This window comes from Denticeps clupeoides, chromosome 13 (genome assembly GCF_900700375.1).
Source record: "Denticeps clupeoides chromosome 13, fDenClu1.1, whole genome shotgun sequence".
Lineage (NCBI taxonomy): Eukaryota > Metazoa > Chordata > Actinopteri > Clupeiformes > Denticipitidae > Denticeps > Denticeps clupeoides.
In genome coordinates this window covers 9,033,988-9,052,446 of record NC_041719.1, presented here as the reverse complement: position 1 = coordinate 9,052,446, position 18,459 = coordinate 9,033,988, and the positions used below count along the sequence as shown (strand labels likewise).

The 18,459-nt window shown below is 43.8% G+C and overlaps 1 protein-coding gene across 1 annotated transcript in view; it reads right to left on the bottom strand.

Moving 5' to 3' along the window:
• ror1 (receptor tyrosine kinase-like orphan receptor 1) overlaps positions 1-18,459 on the bottom strand; it is an 83,878-nt gene that overhangs the window by 20,833 nt on the left and 44,586 nt on the right. Inside the window, exons 2-4 of the mRNA XM_029001556.1 lie at positions 8,838-8,909; positions 4,364-4,651; positions 3,950-3,986 (exon numbers count right to left, since the gene is read on the bottom strand). Coding sequence (XP_028857389.1) covers positions 3,950-3,986; positions 4,364-4,651; positions 8,838-8,909 — 397 coding nt within the window. The remainder of the gene's footprint in view (positions 1-3,949; positions 3,987-4,363; positions 4,652-8,837; positions 8,910-18,459) is intronic.

Sequence of the window (18,459 nt, the reverse complement as noted above, 5' to 3'; positions counted from 1 at the left end):
ACAGGGCCGCGCAGTAATATTAATCTTCTCATATCGGTAGAAAAAAAATACAAACGCAAAACTCAAGAGCCGCGTGTTAAAACAGCACCGGCCGACAGGCTTCTCCGAGAACCTATGGTGGGCCCAGCATGTATACGTTACCCTGTCTCTTAAAAGCAAAATCTCGGGCCAGAAATCCTGTCTGTTTATATTACACTGATGATATTTTGATTAGAGAAAATTATGGGCCAGTTTTCTCACGTTATTAATATGCTCCCACTTGGCTGCAAACGACCTTTCCTTTCCTGCAGTTGAAGCCGTGCCTAACTGGCACTGCAGAGAACATCCCAGAGCAAGGAACTGTGGGTAAAAAGCTGGACTCCGAATGACACAGTGTGATGCAACATGTGAATATATATATATATATATATATACACACACACACACACACACACACACACACACACACACACACACACACACATTTAACTTGCCCATCATCACAGTGGGTGAGATTTCAGAGATGCTATATTCAGTGTTTTATGTTTTATGACAATTGTGATTATTTAATTAAAAGGTAGATAATCTATCAGCATATTTGGTCTGGTAGCCGTTGTGGTTCTGAGATGCCTATTATAAATCACATTTGTCATGTCTGCTGATGGCAGCATAAAAAAGGTGTTAAACGAGTAGAAAAATGAAGGGAAATGGACAAGACGGATGCTTCACCACCCTTGTGCTTGTATATTGACAAGAGGAGGAGTAAATAATCCAGAATGGAAGTCAGTTTTTTTTTTTATTATTAAAACACTATTCATCTTCTGGGTGACATAAATGAATAGTGAACAGACCAGTTTTGTCCCAGCAGCTTTTTTTGCCACAGAATACGTGTTCTGATCTGCGAACCCATTTCAACAGCGCTCAGAAACAGCACCAGTACTGGGAAGGAAAGAGAGGTGTGGGACCAGGCTGGTCATCTCCACGGCTGATTGCAAACCCACCACAACAACTGCCGCCATTGTTCTGCCCCCCCCCCCCCCCCCCCCCCCCTCTGCAGTCTGTCCTTCTCCCCTGGGAGAATCCCCAAGATTCTATTACCACCACTGCAGGTGGTCCCGGTGAAGCAGCGAACATGAAGAAGAAAATCCATATTGTATTTATTAAAGCTAATGAATGAGAGCCTTTAATGTGCATAGCTACAAAGTGAGGTGCTAGCAGTTGAGAAAAGGGGTACATGAAAGGAAGGTCCTGTGTCTCTAATAGAGTCCTTGTGGAGTCCAAATCGCCCTACAAAACCTGAAATCGAATTGTATGCAGTGTTGGGAAATAATATGTTACAGTTAGATTACCGTGTTATTACTAAATGATTACATCGGGCAGTGCTGCTGAAGAGAACGGCTCAAGAATGAAGATGAGGCAGAGGACAGGAGGTATTTAGAGTGCAAATTAATATCTTGTGACATGGCAGCATAGCAGCATTGTGAAAAATGTTAACACTGGCAGTTGTGTAATTTATAGATTCATAATTTTTCAGACTGGCTGGGGAATTTGTGGTTATGCTGTTTTTACTGTTTACAATTCCCTTAATAGTTCCCAGTAAAATTGATTATTTTTCAGCTCTATAGTAACTCAAGAAGAAATGCACTGAAAAATGTGTTTCTTTCTCAAAGCTGCATATGTGATGTTTGGTGTCACATATAACCAAAGCTCCAGCTTGGCGAACAATTCTTTTTTTCCCCTTCCGGAAAACTCTTTCATGCCTATTTCTTCCTGACCTGCATATCTGTTCCTTCCTCTCCTAGACGTCTGAGTAGACACCACGGCTGAGTTGTGTGACAGGGCTGCTGCGGTGAACATATTCATTAGAGTCCCAGCCACAAAGCCCACCAGGGACCTGGCTCCGCCTCCCCACCTTTCTTTTTCCTCCCTGAGTCTCTCTGCAGCTGCCGTCTCGGCCAGCTGAGTCTGACATTGTGACACATCCGAAGAAAATCAGAGAAGAAGCATTAAAACAGACAAGCATACACACACGCAGAAGAAAACGAGTCTCCCTGATGAGTGCTGGCAGGACAGCGCCCTTTGATGATGACAGTAATGATAAGCACCGGTGTGCTCCTGGCTCTTGGCCCGGCTCAAAGGCAGCCCTGTGCACCTTAATGAAGGCAGTGTAATGATGCCATTTAGGCCAATTGAAGCCCAGCTCGGCCTGACGGGGTTTCGCGGCACAGAGGTGGGTTTTGTGGACTTTTAATCAGTATCAGCGCTGACTGGAGCACAGCCAGATGCGCCATTGGGCCTGTCAAGAAGTCGGAGAGGAGGCCTCTCATCAGGCTGCTCCCCTCCGTCCTGACCGGGGAAGAACACACTCTGCACATCTGTGCATAAATCAGCCGTGCGTTTCTATCCAGATGTCAACCAGCAGTGGTAGCCTAGCGGGGCAGTGGTGGCCCAGCGGTTAAGGAAGCGGCCCCGTAATCAGAATGTGGCCGGTTCGAATCCCGATCCGCCATGGTGCCACTGAGGTGCCACTGAGCAAAGCACCGTCCCCACACACTGCTCCCTGGGCGCCTGTCATGGCTGCCCACTGCTCACTCAGGGTGATGGGTTAAATGCAGAGGACAAATTTCAATGTGTGCACCGTGTGCTGTGCTTTAATTTAAAAGCATTCGCAATTTTCGTCACAACTTCTACTAGTAAAAAGTTACACACGGCATCATATGCAACTGACTGTCTTGTGGAGGAGCTTAAATGGAAACATCTGGCCAGGACAGGAATAGCCAGATGATAACTAGCGTTAACACAATGACACATGGACACTTTTGATGCATGCTATTGCTTACTGTTCCAGCACATTTCCCCACCCCAAACTCACAATGACCTTTCGCCTTCCACAAGACCATAAATCAGCCTACTGAAGGTCATCGCTGACCTCAGAAGGCACCCTGACAACTGCTTTCCACGCCTGCTGCAACCTATTAGCACCAGTCCTGCAATTACTTCAAAACGACACAACTGGACCTGGACCAGCAGTGAAATTCAGGGAGGACATGCATTTGCATGCATGTTGCTCATATCCCACTTTAGTAAGGTTCTGGCATCTCTTTCAGGGACACTTTCATGGTAAAATCTACGGTTACATGCATGAATTTAGAAAGTGTATTGAATGGCTACAGCCTCCAGGAAAGTAGTTTATTTGCATATGGAATCTGTATAGGTGTGACTTAACAATGAATAATATTTGTGAGTCTGCAGAGTAGACTGTAGACATTTGGTATTGGATAAGCACATAATAAGCATACAGTGACGCAGCCAGATGTCGAGACCATCTAGTTCAATATACCAAAGCGGCACGGCGTACATGGGGTGATGATATGAGGAGACATAACCTATGTGAGAGGACAGCCAAACATGGAGAGGAAAATGGGCAGAGCAGCAAAAGCAACAACAAGCTCCGGTACCAAACCAAAGGTAAAGCTGAGGGCAGAACACTTGAGTCCTGACTGTTTAAGATTCACTCGGGTCTAAGACAAAAACACGCACGCGCTTACGTATACAATGTACCCAAAGCCGTATGCAGGCCTAGTGCAGAGCAGGGGAGCAACGGAGGAAGAAAAATGAGGTGAAGAAAGGCACAGATGAAGTGGCATGTGAATATTTTGATGCCCATAAAATTCAGTATTGCCATATCATTCATTAAATATTCCTATACACCCATCCAGTGACAGAAATATACAAAATATCACTTGATGTTTTCTTGTTTTCTTCATGTTGTGTAGTTACAACTGATCTATATTTACTTCTCTTATGAATCTTATGAATTGACCAGCCATTTAAGTTATCTAACAGTATGGTGTGCGTCCCTCAGGACAGGTGAGCAAATTCCATGACAGTCTTGGAAAATCCTGGATGGGTGGCAGCACTCAGCACCACTGCGATTGATGACGTGTGCGGGCTGCATGGATTAACTTACGGTGAGGGCCGTCCAGACAGGGGTGTGGGCAGCGGATCTGCAAAAGAAAAACAGCAAACTGAGAAACGCTCCGTCTCAGAATGCCGGCACTTATCTTCGAGACAGCGCCGATGAATCCATTACAGAGAAACATTTTTACAATGTTCTTTGGTGTTGGCATTAAGCTGTGTTGATCCTGCCATGAGTTAGAACACTCTAGCACATCAGCAGTGGTATGCTTGGCCACGTTCGACTAAATATTTCAGCTCAAATATCTGCTGGAAGTGTTGGAATTTGAAGGCGGCGGTGATTCCTGTCATGAAGGCGAGTAAAACGCCTGTCAGCAGCTTGTTCTCTTGGTATCAGCTCTAATATCAGTGCCTATGCGTAACATCACCTCTAATGGAATCTCTGTGGGTGTCGAACCCCTCTCACCAAACTTGACGAAGAGGATGCCGGTGGTAGAGACGGTGCCGTAGCTGTTGGAGGCCACGCACTGAAAGTAGCCGGTGTCGGTGGTGTCCAAGTTGCGTATGCGCAGGCGTGAACCATATGTGGTGGGCCTGAAGGAAACACGACGCGGCTCTTGTACCACAGGAGCATCGTTCTTCAGCCAGCGAACAGATGGAGGAGGAAACCCTGACACGTGACAGTGCAGCTCTGCTGTCTGGCCCAGGGACGTTGTGATGTTGTTCATGGGAGAATCAAGCCTCAGGAAGTTCCCTAAGAACAAATAATACAAAAAGAATTGACATGGTGAATGAACAAAGTGACGGCATTCTTGGTGGTTGGAGCAAAGACCTTAATAATTATTAGGGAGGAAGAAGCTCTTAGCACACAAAACCAGAGTAACCCATGAAGTCATAGGATGAAGTGCAAGTACAACCATTGAATGACTGACCAACTGTCACAAAGAAATCTTTGAAACTGTTCAGAATGTCCCTGAAGTTGAAGTGGGTGTGCTATACCGTTGGCTGCCATTTTTGTCTTATTCCAGACAGAATGAGAGCATGGTTCTGCATTTTCACATCTTTGTTGTGCTAATCGAAATGCATCACCGGACCAATCATTTACCATGCAAGCCTGCATTAAAATTATAGAAATTATGCCTAAACCAGACCCTGTGAAAGAAATTCAGCTATAGTTTGAACCCTAATTACTGCATTTCTATATACACACACACACACACACACACACACACACACACACACACACACACACACAATACATACACTCACACAGACTTTAATCCATTGGATTTTATATATATATCTCCTCTACATATGAAATTTGGAAAGTTTAGTGGTTACGGCTGTGAATTTAGGATCCAATGAACACATGTGCATGCGGGTACGTATAGGTTCCCAGAGGACCTGGATATTTATGTTCCAGGATGTCCACAACTTTTCCTCAGGCCACATAAAGACCTTAAAACCACTGAGATTTGAACCCTGCTGGAGAGTGAGTCAGTAGAACACGCCTTCACTGTAACCCCCACATTTGTTGCACAACTAAAGGAAAGCAATGTAAATGAGAACCACAATCAGTTCTAGTTGCACTGTAAGAGCACCCTTGTGTGCATCACTGTGGTCAATATGATTTCAGCAGCTGCTTAGTTTTCTAGAAATAAAATGCTCTGTGAAGTTTCATTGACATTTTAAAATGCATCTTGGCTCAACCCGTTGGCTACAGCTGCTCCAACACTAACTCTAGTTAAATCTCAAGATTCATCGGACAAGTTTTAAATCCTCATCATTCTTTTTCTTCTTCTTTTGGAGACGCTCCTGCTCCTCACGGAAATTTCCAACTCTCTCTGTGTATTGTGTGTTGTCTTAACTGTTAAGTATCCTTTACGAGATGTTTTGTGGTTGGCACTGCGGTGGTTAATGATCCGTTTCTCTCACCAGGGCGGCATCTTGTCATAGGGGGGGATACATCTCTGGCGTCACATGAAATCTTTGGAAAGTTCCCCATCCAGCAGCAAAACGCTGCCAGGCTGAGTCCAGGGTTTGATAGCCAGCCAGCATCAACAAGACATCCCCACAAATCCTCTCAGTGCTTGGGGCATTACAAAGAGCAAGCGGTGGCAGGGTGGCAACATCTGAAATCGCTCCCTTATATTCGATTAATTAACAAATTATGCTCAATTGTATAGAACTGTTAATTTATGCATTCATTCTGCAGACAAGTACAAAGTACGAGTGTGCACAGGCTAGACACCTATTTATTTTTTACATTTTTTTTATTCATGCCAGGGTCACTGGTATGCTGGAGCACATCCCAGAAACTTCTGAGTGAGATGGCAGGAATGACCATTCAACTTGTTGCTCGAACTCCACATAGAGTTTTATAAGGAGTCACTTCTTATAACTGCAGGCAATGCAAAGCATCTGAGAATAAATAGGCTCCTCAGTGTCGGAAACAACTTCGTATAGTCATCAGAACAACTGAGTCCCTTCCCATCTTCAAAAAATACAAAAATAGATACATCTCATTTCTCCATTACCAAAAAAAAGCAACATTTTTGGAGTTGTCTACTTACTAATGTTTATCCTCCTGACTGTACTTTAGTTTTTTTTATGTAAGGTTCTTTGCAATTTCATATGGCTTGTGATGATATGTATACAGATATGAAGATCAGATATGGACGACAAAGTACTGATGTACATCGGTTTGGGCAAGAACGTCTGCTAAAGGCTGTAAATTTTCATTTGGTTTCAGCTTGGTCATCTACGATCTGCACTGCTACACAGTTTATCAAGGTGCACAAGTTACAACATGTTAACATTGGCATATTCCTAAGAAATAGCACAGACCTCCTATGCACTCATTGCCTGCTCATCTTCAAGTGATTGCAAAACTCCCGAGAAAACAAGGACTGCTGAGCATGGATCCGGGCACTCAGTGGGGCGAAAGAGGCTTTCCAAGCTACACTGGAGAGCGGATTACATCAGTCTGCAAAAGTTTGTTAAGCACTCAGTGTGATTCAACATGCCAGATGTGGTATTTTATTTCACCCTTTCAGGCTGTTTTGTGCGTTGAAAAAGTGTGTGTCAATTGGGGTTGCACCTCTGTGGGTCACACAGCACCACATCAAGATAATTATCACATGCAGACTGGGCTGCATATTCAGATGAGATTCTTCTGAGAAACGTGCGTCAAGAGTCGGGATCCAAAAGAGAAGGTTTGTTCAAATATCATTCATATGTAACCACTTCGTACGTTCAGATGTGAATAAACATTATGGTTAAATATGGGATTGAACAGACATGTAAAGTGTTTAGTCGTACTGTCTGCTCCTGGTTTATTTTTCCAGGGTTATCACATCATACAACCTCAGATGATTGAATAAATGGGTGTTTTTCATAATTCCTTTTGCCATGGCTTTATGGAGACATTTGTCTTGGCACGGCATGTCCTTTTCAGTGTGCATGTCAAAGTGACAGTCGAGGTAAAGATCTCTTCCACATGGCGGGTCCAACCCAATTCAGGTCCTCTTCTGTCTTTTTTCTTTCCAGCCAGGAGTCCCCAGAGAAGATTTTCCTTCCCAGCCTAATATCCTTCCCCTCCCTCACCATCTTAATTCCTTCTGTCCAAACAGCCACCGTCCTACAACAATATACAAACGTCACTCCTCAGAAACAGACACAGGATATTATTGCTGCATTTCAACCGATGCACACGTTGAAAGAGCTTACTTTTGAGGCACATACCGTCATAATAAATATAATATGCAGTGGCAACTGTCCTCAACACAAGCATCAACACATATGCATGGAAATAGCCAGTGATAGCAATGCAAGTAGAATTCGTTTTTTGGGGGTTCATGATAAGCCCAGTGCTGGTACACAAGCCCCTTTGTTTTCTTCTTAGGGGCTCCGCTATAAAATCCAAACACTTACCACCTGCATTAAATGCATTTCTCTTTGTCATCTATGAGACAGAGATATGAAACGAGAAAAATGCCTAAGTGAAGACAGCAAGAACAGAATGAAAGAGGATAAGGACATGGAAAGATGCCAAAGTTTGGGAGGAAAAAAAGTCCTTTACTGTTGTTGTACATTTTGAAGGTAACTAAATACACATGAAATTCTTAACTCCATCCATCAGCGTTTTAATATTGCAAATTACTTGCTAATCTAATCATCAAATTTCACTCAGGATTTATGTGGTTCCAGTCCTGAATGAAGAAACAAAAAAGCGAGGAAAGAAAAGAAAAATGTCCACAGGTTGTTCATTACATCAGATTTACTCTGCTGCAATAGAACACAACAGGATTATATCTTCATTCAACATAGGTTACAAGAGATTCCTGTTAAGATACATGATTGATACATATGAATTGCATGACTTCTTTGATCACTTTTACATAAAGCAGGTGCTTATTCTCAGATTGGGAAAAAAGATAAAAATCTAAAAATCTACTTAATGAGTATTTAACTTTCTTCTTTTTACTTTTAGTTTAACGTTTATTGGTTAGTGATTAAAGAAGTATGCTGACCTTGTACCTAAGTTTTAAAGTGAGGAATTGCAGCCCAAGATTTAAAGAAAGGCACAAAAGCAATATTTTGATACTTAAGATGCATGCATAATTGGACATGATCTTGAAGACAGTGTGATGTTTAATCAAGTGTCTCCCTTTCCACTATGACACTAAGAAGTGATGTCATCTGCACAAAAGGCCTCCTTCACAATTTGGACTTTCTGCAAGTGATGCATACCATACTTATCACGGCCATGAATGCTGTCAGAGCTGGCAATCAAAGTCAAGGCCCCGCTGCAGACACAACACCGACCAACCACAGTCCTTGTCTGTGAGATTACATGGAGCGTGTGCTGCCGGCTTTTCCACTAAAACCAGTGGGCTGTGACCCAACTTGAGTATCTGCCACTGCTTCCTGGTGCTTACCTTTCTCTGTGCCACTGGAGACATTCCAGGTAGAAGCAGCCACCAAGCTGGGGTCAAAGGGTACATCTGGCCCTACAAAGACAGAGACTGGTTCAATTAGAATAGAATGGATGAGATTTTACATACTTTTTCTCTGTGAAGCCTGCAGAAAACCTGGGATTTTCCTAGAAGATGATGAATAACATGGGGAATGTAGCCCATAAACTGCATAGTAAAATTCCTCTAGATAATAGTCAAAGCTGTACATGTAATACATGCAAATGTTTCTTCACTCCATTTCTACACAAATCTTTCCAAAAGGTGCAATGAGGCTGCAGAATTAACTAAAAACAAGCATTATTAGATCAATTATGCAATGACCAGAAAGTGCAGTTTGCACCAAATGGTTACATTTTGAAATGCTATGAAGATGAATTTACCTGAAACTGAAAGAGACAAACTAAATTCTGTATCAAACTTCATTTAACTTGATTTGGTTTTACACAGTATGTTTCCCCAAGATATCGAGTGGAATCATTTAGAAATTTCAATGTTCTCAATTCTGATTTAATAATATATTATCTAGTTTTCTTGTGTTGGACCTATGTGACCACCCTTCTACAAGGCACCTGAGGCCTTTGGGATTACTGTGAAAGCGGGATTGGGTTGCAGAGAACCCGCACAATATCAGCGGGTGCTGAAAGATTTCTAGTCGCCATTCCAGACATGGTGATGACTCACTTACAATGAGCCTTTTACAGTCCCCAGGCCAGCATTCCCATCCCGTTCGTACTGTAGGCAAGAAACAATGAGCGCCCTGCTGTAACGTGCCACTCAAGCATTATGCTTCTGCCGCTGCTCTCCGCCTCTCCTGAGTGCCGATAGCTATGAAGGCATCTATTCGTTACACTGGGATATGGCATTTGGAGAATTCCTTTTTTTTTGTCTTTGATCAGTTGTTCGGTCCTGTCATGTTAAGCAGACTAAACGTTTTCTCTCATCGCCTCTCATCTCGCTTTCCCTCTCTCCCTGTTTGCATCTCTCTACCCTTCTGTATTCCGTGAAGCCTATTCCTTGGTGAGAGTGGCCTCTGGTAATGGGTTGTCCAGACTCCCTACTGACTGGCTCTGATGAGGGGGATAAATTGCCAGGGTGCTGACAGGCGCAGGAATTGGCTGCCATGCTGCCTCAAGAAAGATGGGGTGATCCCCGTCCCCAAACTTTGTTATCCAAAACCCAAATACCAAAAAAAAAAAAGAAAAAGAAAAGAAAAAGCGATTAACACCTGAGAGCCCATGGGCCCAAAATGGAAGCAGAACAGCACAGAACATGCCATATGTCTGTCCTGCATCCTCTCACACACAGATTTCCAAATAGTAGATTTCATTTATTTTCAAAGGCCAGAGAAAGTTGTACAAAAGAAATTCAGACACTCCCCCCTCTAATTACATAACCACACAAGCCATTAGTGTCTGGACCAGGAGGCTAGTGGTGCAGCAATGTGGTGATCCTTAGGTCCAGGAGAAGCCAAATATGGTAACAGGATATTTCCACTATAAACACGTCTCACAGCCTGCGGTGCTGCTGCTGAGAGAGCAAGGAGACAGAATGCTGGTTGTTCGACAACAGCTACCCACCCTCCAACACTGCTCTGAAACTTAATGAACGACAGGAAATTGTTCAGAGAGAGCAAGAGGTGACATGGAGTCCCGGAAAACAAAACATGCTGAAGAAAATAAAAAGAACGTATAAGAAAAATAAGTCCAAAGGCCCTCATCAAAAATGGTGTGTGTGTATGTATGTATGTATGTATGTGTATATGTATATTTATGTATGTATGTATATGTATATGTATATGTATATATGTGTGTGTGTGTGTGTGTGTGTGTGTTTCTATGATGGTAAGGAGTCTAAATGATCAAAGTTTACTTCAGAACAAGTCTGAAGCATAGATTTAAGCCAATCCACAATAAAACCCAGAACATGAGTGTGGCAGAATAGTGCAGCATTACTTAAAATCAAATCACATCAAATTCATTTTTATACCAAATTAATAACAAAATCGCAAATCAATGTGCATTGCAATAAGAGGCAAATAATTATAAATGCTAAATAAAAATAAAAGAGTGAAAATGAAATTCCCATTATTAACCAGCTTCAATCTGCATAACCCCCATAGCTTTGTGGAAATCATTTCAAAAACTTAATGCATTTTGTTTATTGTGTGCTACACACCATGCATATTACTCTCATTTCCTAGCATGTTTGGCACATTGTCTAACTTATCCAGAGTGACAATCAGTATTTACAGGGACAGTGCTCCTGGAGACACTCAAGTGTCTTGGGACACAATGGTAGTAAGGTTCATAGGTTGGTAGTAGGTTGGTAGTAAGGTTCATGAACCTATGGTAGTAAGGACAAGAGGTTAATGGGTCTTCTGGTTCATAGGCAGGTGTGCTACCCACTAGGCTACCACCACACCAACTTATTAATATAATAATAATAATACAGCACATTCTTTGCACTGGCTGACTAAAGTTACTGCTCTTCTTTATTCAGAACGGAAGTCAAAATTGTGTTATTATGCCAGTAGGACAGGGGCATTAAGCAGAATGAGGTGTCATGGTGTTAAGTGGGTGTTAACGTGGCCTTTAACACATGCAGCGTTTAAAATTTCTAATGATCTTACACCTGCTACTGGGGAGAACCGCGGTTAATTGCCGTATCGTCTATCTCCCCTGCGCATTGCGTGTGGATGCCTAATGGTACTTAATGTTGAGAAGAGGGGAGCGAGCATGTGTAATTGTGCACGCGTGGTGGCTGCTGTGGGGCAGATGTCTGAATGCGGTGGGGTCTCACGGGGGTAATAAAACTGAGAAAAGCTTTTTTACACAGAGCCACCGATGACAGGAAATGTCATTTGCTTGCGCGACCCCTCCCACTCAAATGACTTTGTTTGCTGCCCGCAAGGACCGATTTAGGATAGGTTCCCTGCCTCGCCAACAGAGGCGAGGCAGCTGGCCAGACTGGGTTACAGTGGGTCAAGATTTGACCCTGCCAGGTTTAACATGCATAAGATGTTTGCATAAAAATGGAGCAGGCGTCGCTGAATAGTCTGGATAGTCTATGGTTTCCCATGGACAGTGATGATTACTGATCAAGCCAGTGGTCAGGTAGACACAAAACAGGCAAGAGCACGTCCAGAGGGGAGTGACGGCCATTGAATATCAAACCCTTTAAAAGGCATTTTCCTGACAATATCTGTAAGATACCCCATCATTAGATGATTGAGAAATATCCGGAAAATTGCGGGGTCATTTTGAGATTAGCATTCTAACGTTTCTCAAAAACAAAGGCTACCTGTATTAAGACTGTTTGCAAATGAAGCCTTAAAATAGGCTGGTCACAGTGACTACTCCAGGAAAGTAGATGAGAGACAAAGAAACCGGTGTTACTGACCTCTGCCCTGCCGAAGACGTTCTGATTTGAGAACAGAAATCTTTAGCCTATTTTTAATGAATAAATGAAATTAAATATAATTAGGAATACCAGAATACAATAAAAAGGGTTCACTCGGCATTAAAGCCTATTCCCATAGTAGAGTAGTTCAGTAATGAAATATATTGCAGCATTCGTCCTGCATGAGAGGTATGATAGAAAAGCCAAAAATACTCAGCATATACAGTATGTAGGAGTGCCAGAACAGAAATGTTCAATTTTGCATAATGTGTAATTTTGGATTTTGTGTGGTATGTGTGATTGATGTATGAGTCCTTTAAAATTGTTATTACAGTACATTGAATTTGCTGGAGAATTTCATAAATTAAGGGGTGTCTGGCAGATTACACAGCATCTCAGAGGACCATCAGAGGGTGGAGGAGGTAGTTGATCTGAAATATTTCTCCATGCTATGAATCTTTTCCTAGCATGGATCATTGGCAGGGATTAGGGATACAAACTCATAACTGGAAAACTCATAAAAAAGACAGGAAAAATGAAAATAAAATGACTGCGCTTTTTTGGCTTGACTGGGGTCCAGACCCAGAGTTGCCTGCCTTAATGAATTATTAGTGCAGTTAGTGTACAGCGTTGAGGTTGGAAAATGTGCTCCTGGCTGGAGTTTGAATCGGGATAAAGACGTCTGATGCGGGGGGATGTTAGAGGGAAAGTCCGATCCTGACGGAGCTGCTCGTAAACTCTGTGTTTTGTGGTGAGTTTATCTTGGCACTGTTTCTCTCCAGTGTCACTGCCCTAATGTGAACAGGACTTCTACAGGCTGGTCTGAGCAAAGGAGCTCCAGAGAGATGACAAGTGGAGAGAATGAATGTGGAAAATTAGAGATGGTTGGAGAAGAATCATGGCCCTCGCGGCTCGGTGTTGGAAAATGAGAAGGTTGAAAATGAAGGATTGGTCCAGTAACAGCGTATGTCTGGGAGCAGGAGGACGAAAGGAGAGCGGGAAAAGAGTAGAACTTTTCTTCCATCCTCTAAACTTGACCTGATTCCAATGAAAGGTCACCCATCAGGGAATATGAAGGAGGGAGGAGGAAATAAAGCAAAGGGGACCGCACCACGTCCAAGGGGGAACAAAGCATTTCTGCCCCTCGCTCCATCCCTACCCACCTCCCTATGGTCTTGAGTAAGGAAGTGAAGCTGTAATGCGATAACCCTGTTCCTGCCCCAGAGGCCCGAGTCGAGCTGGTATAGGTCTGGCTGCAGAGCAGCTGGAAGCTGGCTAGTGGACCCATGCAAATGGGCCAAGCCACAGAGGTTGTAATACAAGGACCTCTTCAGATTAGCACGACAAACAGCAGAGAGGAAACAAAGCAGCCTGCCCTCCTTGGCTGCCTGGTGTTCCATGGAGAACGTCATGTTAATGATGCTAATGGGCTAATGCTAGCCCCAAGAGACCCAGGGTGACTGGATTTTGAGAAATGTGATGCTAACATAGCTCTAAAGCAAATGCAGAGCTCTTTGATTAACATAACTTTATACTATACAGCGTAATTGCGGCATTCTGGTGTGGTGTATTTGGATACATTCTCATTATTTTCTATAGAAATTAGCGAGGTGATTTATTTCTGAAACCAGTACTACAGCAACACAATGTGTGTTTAATCAAACTGGCTTTTAAAAAAATACTATAAAACATGACATGGTACTGGAGACAAAACAAGAACTGATATTAAGTTCCAGCATCCACAGCTGAGATCACGAGAAACACACAGACACGGTCATGTGTTACCAAAGATATGTTCTCTGGTCAACATGGGTGACCGGTGTGTCAGTGTTGCAGAGTGACATAAGTGACATGAGAGCGGAGCGGCGACAGCGTCCAGTCATCACGGCAAATGCTCAGCATGCTGTTTGTTCAGATGAGCGGCGGGCCTTTCTGATGTGATATTGACTTACAGTTTAATGACCCATGTGTGCGCGGATTGCCAATCCTAGGAGAGGTTGGGATCTGCTGCTTTCAAGTAGACCGCTTCCGAATCCAGTGACTGGCTACCACCTACTGCAGAAGTCATTTATTATCCTGTGACAGGTCGGCTGTGTTGGAGGACATCAACCAGACTCACAGCCTTTCAAAACCTGCATACAAGTCTAAGACCCAATTGAAATCTGGTCAGCATTTGTTCCAAAGTATCATTGTTATTTCCAAATGTTCCACTTGACAATAGCACCATAATGGAACAAGTATGCCAGCTTTTAGAAAATCATGAAGAAACATCTTGTACTGATTAAGACTTCGGTACTGGCTCAAGTCTGATTGAGGGAGATCCACTGAAAGCAGACATGCTGAGTTCCGGCTTTATCTGCGGGATCTTTCATCATGAGTACAGTCTCCCCTCTGTGTCCTTGGCTCAATTACCCACAAACCACCTGGTCCAGTTGGTCTGCACCTGTCAGGTGTGCATGAGACAACAGACCCAGCCTTATGAAGCCACTGAAGGTCAGTCAGGATCTGATGAATGTTTGAATTAATAAACTCATTAGGAACAGCGCAACAAAAAGGGACATTAGTGGTGCTAATAAGAAGGTTGACTAGAGTCGCTTGAGGCCTAGACTCCACTATAGGTGCAATTCAGACTCAGGGCTGGTGGTCTGAAGTTGGCCAGGACTGCAGAAGAACATCTGGAGACTTATGAGCTTCACTCTAACAGTGAGCCTTTGTCACTTGATCCGATGGTGTGACAGTCTCGGGGAGATGAAACAGATTGCAGGCGGAATTCCACTGTCACTGCCAGTAAAAACCTTAGTCTTTTTTAATATTATTTCTCTGTTTTTTTCTGAAGACCAATACTCAACACATCACTGTGCCAAGCAGCAGGGAGACTGTCAGTGGGTCGTCCGAGGCCTCGGCCTGCCTGTCAATCATTCAGGTCTGTCTCATGATAGTGCTCCTGTCGGAGGTTAGGAAAATAAGTGCCGACATTCCAGCGAGCGTTTTTCGTGGCTGTGATGACTAACACAGCACTGAAGGGAGGGTAAGAAGTGAGCTAGCAGGACAGAACAAGGGTAGAGTGATTAACCGCGTTGGTCCAAAAATGCTCCGTCTGGGCCTTGCAAAAAATAGCCTGACATTTTGACAAACCAAAAGCCTCTTCGGGGAAATAGTTTTGTGAACTTTGGGTGATTTCCTGTATTAAAGAATAACATTATTTCTGCTCTGACATCTATGGTCCTGCTGAGTATTATTATTTTTTCTGAAAAGCCAATACGTCTTTGCAAAGGGAGCCAATAAGACTTGCAAAATGTTAGCGTACAAACACAGCTGGAACAAACATTTCAAGAACGTCCAATATTCACTTTGATTCCTTCTTTGATGTTCAACAGAGGTCTCGAAATTGTTCATATGAGAGCCAGTTCAAAGGAAAACCCAGGAACCGAACGTCAACTTTGGCTGGGGGATATCCCAACAAATGGGTATCGAACCAAACTGTCCACACATTCCAAGCAACACTTCATATGACTTTGTTTCAACAGAAAGGGGTGCTTGTAGCTGATGGACGATGAGCAATGATGTGCGGAGGCCTGGATCTGGTTTGGAGTTATGTGTGGAAATGGAAATAGAATCATTGCAGACACGAAGGCATGAACTGCTCAACAAAGAACAATGTTGGTTTAGAACCGTAGTAAGAAAATACTGAACTGCTTCACATCACACCTGTCATTGTCTGTTTGTTATAAACTTTCCAGAGCAAAGACTTATGGGGTGGCAGTAGCCATGGAGATTTGTAGTTTCACACCCCACTTGCCCCAATTTTCTGGTTTGTTTTGTTTAGTTTGATATAATTCTACAGTTCCCTCTTGCTTGTGTCCTTTTCTTTGGTTCTTGGCAGGTCAAGGCTTCAAGCTGGATATAAAGCAGATTGAGATGAAGTGGGACGTAAAAAGGGGCCACTCGGATGAGGCAGGATGTCTGGGGACAAATCATTTGAGGTGTTCTCACTGTAGACAGCAGTGGATTGGCCAGATGTGCTTTGCTGAGCCCCCTGCTGTAGCCCACCTGAAAGCCCGAGCCCTGCCTCTCTGCCTCTGAGCAGTTCCACAGACGCCGTCCGTTGCTTCAGGAATGCCACTGAGCCTTTCATAGCGTCCTGCCCTGAGTAAAAATCATGGAGCGAGACACAATAAGGACACCAGTGGAGAGGAAAAAAAAACTATAAAAAAGGGGACAATAATGTGACAGTGAGTAAACATCGATAAAGGAAAGAGAGGCCAAGGAAGCACCCAGACAAAGGCCTCCATTGTATTACCTCATTTCCTGTCGGGCCGGTGGTGGAGTGTCCCAGCTCGTGGAGATAAAATGCATTCCGCCTGCGCGACTGCTGCCGCGCTGCTGTGCGGCTAACGCAGAACACATTTCCTCCCACATGCGCGCATACGTGCCAATGTTTTAAATAGTTAATAACGAACAGGTAATGAAGAGGGAAGCCTCTAGCGAGAGGAAGAGAAGGGCGCAGGGGGCCGGGAGCGGAGGGGAAGGCTTCTCCAAACAAGAGCGAGAAGGTGGGACAGTGGCGCCTGGGGCTGATTAGCTTTTTTCATTCCCCCCCTTTCCACCGTGGCTTGCGAGCACCTCTGCCCTAATCTGCAGCCATTCCATATTTTGCGTCTGGGTAATTCGGGACACATGGCGAATGGGGGGTGGGCGTATGCACCCTCACCTCTCACCCTCTGCCGGCCAACTCCAGAGTAGGTCTGTCAGGGCCCCAGTGAGATCAAATGCCTCAATCAGCCGAAACGTCCCAAAGTCAGACGAGGGGTTTTGTTCCTTATTAAAACACCAGGGCCGTAAAATAAAAACAAAGGGCAGGGAGGAGTGGGAAGGGGGACAGCATCTGCCCCTGATAGCATATGGAAGATGTTTACAGCAATATTCCTCTCCTCTGATTGTTATCGTTCATGTTCCCATTTTCTGCTCAAATGTTCCCGGCAGGCCGGTAATATGGTCTCGTGTTTGTGAAAACTCATCTGATGGGTCAGACTCTTTGCCCTGAGCCAGACTAGAGATTCTTTTCTGGGAAATGACGAGCGCCGTTTTAAAATATAAACACGCTGACACAACTGTCATACGCTTTCAGAACCAATAAAAAAGAGGAAACACGTAATGGACATCCTTGGTTTCAATAGGTAAAAGAATAACTGTAAAATCTGTAAAATTATCCATTAGCACACAACCATCGTCGGAATTGTAATTGCAATCCAGACATAAAAGTTGTGCTTTAGAGGAACAGAGCTCCAGGGAAGCCAGGGATGCCCAAGTCCATTCCAAAAGGGAAAAGGAAATCTGCATTATCAAATGCAACGAATGTGCTTGTGCTTCATATATCACTCATTATGGTGCAATCTTGAAATGTAAGGATTAGTTATATTTTGTAGTTAAAGTATGTTCTTGGGGTGTTTATTTAACAAATATCATTATTTTTATACTGGACAAACATATATGACTCTACTTTGGGAAAAGGGAAGGCTCACACTCACGGGGTCACTCAAACTCAGACACGCACACACCCAAACTCAGACCAGGACTCCTTAAAACTGCACTGGGTCTGCAACATGGCAGCTCCTTAAATGGAGGGGATCCCGGGATGCCGCAAAGGGGCATGGCCTCCGCTCAGTGCCCCAGGACTGGTAATCGCCGGGGAGTACCATCGTTACAATTGCAGTGTAGGTCATTGCAGGTCATAACTCCTATCATCAAAAATGACAAAAGCCTCTGACCTATCTGTCCTTGCTTTGATGTATTTCCTGTTGTAGGCAGTAAAACTAGAACTAGCAATCAACAGACTTTGTGCCAAAAAAAAGTCTAAAAAGTCAGACAACAAGGCAAGAATTTTCCTCAGTTCAACACTTCTCATTTATAAAAGCCGCGCCTGCACAGCAAGTGCCTCGCTTGTGTGTCCGTCAATGGGGCTTGATATCTGCTGGACCAATCAGCACGGCCTCAGGGGTAAACTAAGGTGCCCTTCCAATGGCGACACAAACTGATTTCAAATCCAGACCCACATCCCAGGAGGCCTGCTGGGAGAGATAGCAGTGCTCTGTCACGATCTCTTCTGTCTTGCTTTCATTGGCTTTTCTCCACGCCTGGCTCCTGCTGCCATGGCCATGTTGGCTGGTAAAAGTGTCATTCCTCA